Below are 6,835 nucleotides of genomic sequence, written 5' to 3'. Positions count from 1 at the left end.
CAAGCGCGTTAAAGCCTTGTCCACCCTGGGCAAGGATTCCCACCGTACCCGGTCCTGTGCAGGGAAAGGATACGCCATAAGAATCCTCTTGGGAATCTGCAGTTTTTTGTCTGGAGTTTCCCAAGCTTTTTCAAATAACTCGTTCAGCTCATGAGATGGGGGAAAGGTTACCTCAGGTTTCTTTTCCTTAAACATGTGCACCCTCGTGTCAGGGACAGAGGGGTCATCTGTGATATGCAAAACATCTTTTATTGCAATAATCATATAATGAATATTTTTGGCCACCCTTGGGTGTAACCTTGCATCATCGTAGTCGACACTGGAGTCAGAATCAGTGTCGGTATCAGTGTCTGCTATTTGGGATAGGGGACGTTTTTGAGACCCTGAAGGGCCCTGTGAGACAGTCAAAGCCATGGATTGACTCCCTGCTTTTTCCCTGGACTCTGCTTTGTCCATCCTCTTATGTAATAAGGTCACATTTGCATTTAAAACATTCCACATGTCCAACCAATCAGGTGTCGGCGTTGCCGACGGAGACACCACAATCATCCGCTCCACCTCCTCCTTAGATGAGCCTTCCGCTTCAGACATGTCGACACACTCGTACCGACACCCCCACACACACAGGGATATATTTATATGGAGACAGTTCCCCAATAAGGCCCTTTGGAGAGACAGAGAGAGAGTATGCCAGCACACACCCAGCGCCAACTGACACTGGAAACAAATTCCCAGATAATATAGCGCTTTTATATATAATTATCTGTATAATACACTCACTGCGCCTTACAAGTGCGCCCCCCCCCCCCCCTCTTTTCTGCCCTGTGTCACCGTGTTCAGCAGGGGAGAGTCCGGGCCCGCTTCTCTGCAGTGCTCTGTGGAGAAAATGGCGCTGGTTAGTGCTGTGGGATCAAGCTCCGCCCCCTCCAGCGGCGGGCTTCGGTCCCGCTCAATTTTGTAATACTGGCAGGGGATTTTTATATCTACTGCCTCCGCAGCCTATGTCAAGTCCTAGAGGTTTATATTGCTGCCAAAGCACCCATCAGTGCCTGCAGTGTGTGTTGTGTGTGGGAGCAATGGCGCGCAGCGGTAACGATGCGCGCTTACCTCAGGGAAGATCTGAAGTCTTCTGCCGCCTTTGAAGTCTTCTTTCTTCTTATACTCACCCGGCTTCTGTCTTCCGGCTCGGTGAGGAGGACGGTGGCGCGGCTCTGGGACAAACGGCGAGGGGAGACCTGCGTTCCGACTCCCTCTGGAGCTAATGGTGTCCAGTAGCCTAAGAAGCAGAGCCTATCACTTAAGTAGGTCTGCTTCTCTCTCCTCAGTCCCACGATGCAGGGAGCCTGTTGCCAGCAGTGCTCCCTGAAAATAAAAAACCTAACAAAATTCTTTTTTCAGAGAAACTCAGGAGAGCTCCCTGTAATACACCCAGTCTCCTCTGGGCACAGGAACTAACTGAGGTCTGGAGGAGGGGCATGGAGGGAGGAGCCAGTGCACACCCATTCTAAAGTTCTTTATAGTGCCCATGTCTCCTGTGGAGCCCGTCTAAACCCCCATGGTCCTTACGGAGTCCCCAGCATCCTCTAGGACGTAAGAGAAAGTATATGTTTTTGATTTATGTTTTTTAAGAGGTCCCCCAGACCACCATGCATTGTGCATGACTGGCGCTCAATATAAGCACTGTAACAATTAATGGATTGCTGGATAGAAAACATTTCCAACTTACAAGTACTAGGATGATTTCTTTAAAAGGGTATTTGATGACGGACACTGGAAGTAGATATTCTGTAGGCTGACCTATGGAATATCCAGTCTCATGTCACTGGTTCCTAGTGAGCCGATTGGCTGGATACGTGAGAGTATTGGACAAACACGCACAATGATGACTCCCGTGTGACAGCTGTGTAACAGCGGCAGATAAAATGTGTCAATTTGAAAACGCTAATGCTTCAGCCTTTTGCAGGCAGTGTGGATAGTTCTACAGTAATTCGGGTCTGCAGTTTATTCCTGGACCATATAAAAGCACAGGCTGCCTCCAGTGCAATGTTGTCTCTGTGCTGCAAGTTCCCAGAACTGCTAATGTCCACTGAAAAGTAAGATATATATAGAATAATCACGTCTGCGCCAAACACATCTCCTCCAGCCCGTTTTTTCCAATTCGATAGCGAGCGAGATCTTTTCTGGTCACCAAACCCACAACCTATGGAGTAAAGGAGACACGTCAGAAGCAGAACCGGGCATTTACACTGAAGGGTCCTAGGAGAACAGGACTTAAGCCCATGCTGCTTCCCCTTGGTGGAGGTCATTGCTTTTGGTTCCCGCTTATGAAACTGTAGGGTCTATTTACTAAGCCTTGAAGAGAGATACAGGTGATGGAGATAAAGTACCAACCAACATCTGTCATTTCTCAAACACAGCCTGTGACATGGCAGTCAGGAGCTGAGTGGCTGAAACTTTATCTCCGTCCACTTTCTCTCTTGGGAAGGCTTAGTAACTAGACCCCAGCGTTCCTTTGAAAACAAAGATATTTAAAAAATCCCAACAGCAAACTGTCATACTCAACTCACTGGGGGAGATTCAAATGTTTGAAAAGTCAGTTGGGAGTCTGTTATCTAATAGACAAAAAAAACAGACACCTAACCAACTTTTCAAACATTTGAATCTCCCCCATTGTCTGACATTGTACCGAAAGTTGCTATAATAGGATGTATAATCAAGTGTGCATAGGATGATTGGTAGAACACACTTAAGAGGGCTTCTTGCAGACGTTTCTCCAAAGCACCCACATTTGTGGCCAGGACTTCACCCTCCAAAGCTTTACCTATTATGGTGCAGATTTAACTCCTCTTAAGTCATCTTGTATTATGTCAGAGCTCCCTTTGCTGGTCACAGGAAGGGACACATCTATATAATAATTATGGAGTGTGCTCGGTAAAGGTACCATGGAAGCTAGTTAGTCTGGCTGCGGCGAGTGGCAGAAAAAAAAAAAAAAGACACTTACCCGGTTATGATTATCCACCACCACCAGGTGCCGGAGACCGAGGGCTCGGAATAACTTGAACACTCTGGGTAATGAGGCTTCCTGCAGTGCACATACAAGGCTGGATTAGTACACACAACTAGGTTATTACAAACATGTCTTAGGCTCCAAATCATTTACAGTTCAAAATTCAAATGACACTGGTTGAAAGCAAACAAATCCCGCAGCAGGAGATGTAACGTTAGTTCCCCGGTGGTTTGTACCTCTTTCTGTGCTATAGTACAATGATTTCTACAGATCAAAGAGCCTGCAACACACTGAGGCTGCTTTTTATATAGTAATCAGGAACAGTCCGACACAGTCTGCGTACAACTGGAATATTGGGGAAATTGCCAATGGGCCCTAGTGCACTGATTGGATGGCTAAGATCCTTAAGAAGGTACTGACACTCAAATTTGAAAAGGTTTGCTGCTGCAAGAGCCAATGGCCACCCATTAGAGCACCGCAGCTGGAACATACTGTATACACAGCTGTCGTGTTATGAATTAACTCAATATACATGGCAGAGAGGAATATTGGATGCTGAATATATTATCTGGACACTAGAGGGGGCACTACTTTCTGTGACTGAACATAGGATATATAGGATCTGGGTATACGCATGGTTAGATGACTTTACATTTCAGGGGCTGGCTACTTAAGAATGGTGGATGTAGGCGATAGATTCATCGTATATAAGTGGAAATATATGAAAGAACACAAAACGCTTGAGTGCAGAGGAATCCTGAATACTGTATAGGATAGGCACGCACACATGGGGGCTATACTGTATAATATACCTGGGCATAGGTTGTACGAGCTGGAAGATGTGGCCGGAGTGTGGGAGAGAAGCAGTGTATAAAGTAAACTAAAGCTGCATTTCAGAAGGATCAATTGCAGAACATGTTGTTATCTCTCTGTAGCATGTCTTTTTCCAGAGGAACAGAACCTGCTCTATATAATGCACCAGATACAACACCACTTGCTAAACCATTCTTGCCCAGTAGTAGCTGTACGCACTGCACCTCCGCTCGCCGTAACCTCACGGTTATTAAATTTTATTAAGAATTAACTTTTCATTTTATTGCCCTGGAGCTGTAGTCCCCCCTCCACAGAGTTACTGTATGTGTTCCCTACCACCACAGATTTCCCGGGTGCAGTCAGACACTGGGAGCAGACTCCCAGTAGCTTCACAATAGTCCTAATGAGCCAAAAAGCAGAGCTGTGGAAGTCAGTGAGCTCTGGTTGACACTGAAGGACTATGGAGGTTATTCAGGTTTATTAGCAAACCAAAAAAGCACACTAATGGGCAAAATCATGTTGCACTGCACATCTAACATGTGCAGAGAGGGGTGGTCTTCAGGTTGTCGGCGGCCGGCCTCCCGGCGACAACCATACCGGCGCCGGAATCCCAATCGCCGGTATACAGACATCTTTTCTCCCTCTTGGGGGTCCACGACCCCCCTGGGGGGAGAATAGATAGCGTGCCCGCAGCATGGCGAGCGCAGCGTGCCCGCAAGGGGCTCATTTGCGCTCGCCCTGCTGTCTGTATGCCGGCGGTCGGGACCCCGACCGCCGGCAAACCATACTACACCTGTGCAGAGAGAGCTAGTCTAAACGGACACTTTGATAGACAGGTCAGCTGATTGGTTAGTGGGGCTGTGGTAAAGAAGGGCATTGAGATCATGACAGATTAACAGAATCTTGGTGCACGCATGTGCTATATGAGCCATTACTAGTAGATCCGCTTGTCCCTGTGAGACGCCTGCCCCTGCTGTGTTCCTGGGACCAGCAGAGAAAGCGAACGCTTTAATCTGTGCTTTGACTAGCCTGCATCTTGTCTGGTGTTCAAGTCAGTGCAACCCAGCAGTCCTGACCCACAGTAAGCTCTATATATTCCAATGTTCTCCAAATGTAACCTCCTAGAGTATATATATGTGCCTGCTCTCACCTGTGATGCCACCAGAACACCCAGCAATAAAGTGTGATGGATCCATGAGGAAGGAATGACATGCACCTGTACGTTGACTGATGGGCACACAAATTATTGCTCATTACATTCCAGCTAATCAATTTACCCGGCAGATTTCACTGTGGACATTCCTGCAATGAGGAGATGGCTCTCACCTGTGCGACTCATACACAGTAATACTCTTCAACTTTTAGTAAATGCTAAGGAAAATTATCCTGAAAGCCGGGAAAAAACCCTTCCTGACTCTAGAAATAGACTTATAAATCCCCTATTATCCTCTACCAATTATACCGACAGGGAAAGGCATATGACCCACTTAATAAACAGACCAGTAACTTTGTAGCAGATCCCTTTACAACTCTTACAGGAAAGAACCCCTTCCTCTGCCGATGGGGAAACAGTTGCAGCATGCTCCACCTCTCACACGTTAATGCTTGGCAACAGCACCAAAGGTTGCGGGACGATTCAGAGCTACGCACAAGTCATCTGCAATGAACCGTGCACTGCGTAAACAAAAACAATATCCGCCCGTATGCAAAGTTAAATCCGTCTAAGTGGCTGCAGCGTCCCTTTACATCCACTAAGTATCCATCATCACCATCAGGGGCGGCAATCACATAAGCCCTACACCTGGTGTAAGATCAGACAGATCTCTGGAAACTATCAATTCAGCATAACCACCAACTCTGTCCACGCAACTTTATCTGCCAACTCCCAGTTGCCCCATAGTAACGCACAGTGACCTTATCATACATCTACTTGAAGATGTCTCTGTCGATGCCATGTAAACATGGACGGATGAGATTTAATGAAGTGTGCGTGGTGAGGTTAGGGGATCCGTCTATACCTGAGGTACAGTGTAGGGCGTGGGATTCATGAACTCTGTCATATCCATCAGACACTCCCGCTCGTCCTGGGACACGTGGATAGACTGGATTGGTGGGAAGCGGGGATAGGCATCTCGAAAATCTTTCAACTTCAAGCGCCCCTGAATCACGCTCAGATTTTCCCGCTCAACAAAAACCTAAGAAGGAGAGGAGATTGGCAGATGTGGTCACTTTACACACGTGATCATATGGAATGGTTTACTGCAGCATCAAGCCTCAACTCTTACGTGACATGTACAGATAGAGCAGCTTTAATTGTACTATACAGCTCGCTGTCCTTGCTGTGGTTATCAACCTCAATAGCACACAACACCTTTCCTACTGAAGTACCATTGATTGAAGCTAAAAACATTATACAAAGTAAGGGAAGAAAGAATGTACAATACAGTCCCCTCCCCCTGCACATTGATATTCCCTGCAGTACTACAGCATGATAAAATTTACATTATACTTGTAGATCTTGCCTTACACAATGCATGCAGTAAGAGAACGGTCTGCTAGCAGCGGTACATTTTCCATGTACGCACCGTTCAGACATTCTGGGACAAAAGAAAGTTCTATGAATGAAGCCAAAAACACATCACTAAAGAGGGGTACTCATGGAGCGATCGCTGCTTAAAATCTAAGCAATCTGACTAGATTGCTTAGATTTTAAGCATGATCACTCCATATGTACCCACCACAGCGATAGTGATGCACGGGGCTATCGCTGGTGCTAGATTGGCCAATCTAGCAGGTCGCTCATGTCACCCGCTGGGTGAAATGAGCGGCCCCCCCGTCTCTCCCCGCACGCTCAGCACACATCGCCTGTGCTGAGTGGTGGGAGAGATGTGTGCGGAGCGGTTTCGCTCAGCACACATCTCTCATTAGATCTGCCCATGAATCCGGGCCTTAAGATCACAAGATTATCTGTAAATAATAATGGGCAGATGTATTAACGTGGAGCAGGCATAAAGA

At 46.9% G+C, this 6,835-nt stretch overlaps 1 protein-coding gene across 1 annotated transcript in view; it reads right to left on the bottom strand.

Annotated features, from left to right (window-relative positions):
* Nucleotides 1-1,526: 1,526 nt before the first annotated feature.
* The window catches only part of CLCN7 (chloride voltage-gated channel 7), a 149,525-nt gene continuing 144,216 nt past the window's right edge, over nt 1,527-6,835 (bottom strand). The window contains exons 23-25 of the mRNA XM_063934803.1: nt 5,839-6,015; nt 3,002-3,082; nt 1,527-2,200 (exon numbers count right to left, since the gene is read on the bottom strand). Coding sequence (XP_063790873.1) covers nt 2,114-2,200; nt 3,002-3,082; nt 5,839-6,015 — 345 coding nt within the window. The 3' untranslated portion in view covers nt 1,527-2,113. The remainder of the gene's footprint in view (nt 2,201-3,001; nt 3,083-5,838; nt 6,016-6,835) is intronic.

The sequence above is a fragment of the Pseudophryne corroboree genome, chromosome 7 (assembly GCF_028390025.1).
Source record: "Pseudophryne corroboree isolate aPseCor3 chromosome 7, aPseCor3.hap2, whole genome shotgun sequence".
Lineage (NCBI taxonomy): Eukaryota > Metazoa > Chordata > Amphibia > Anura > Myobatrachidae > Pseudophryne > Pseudophryne corroboree.
This window is presented reverse-complemented; position numbering and strand designations above follow the sequence as displayed.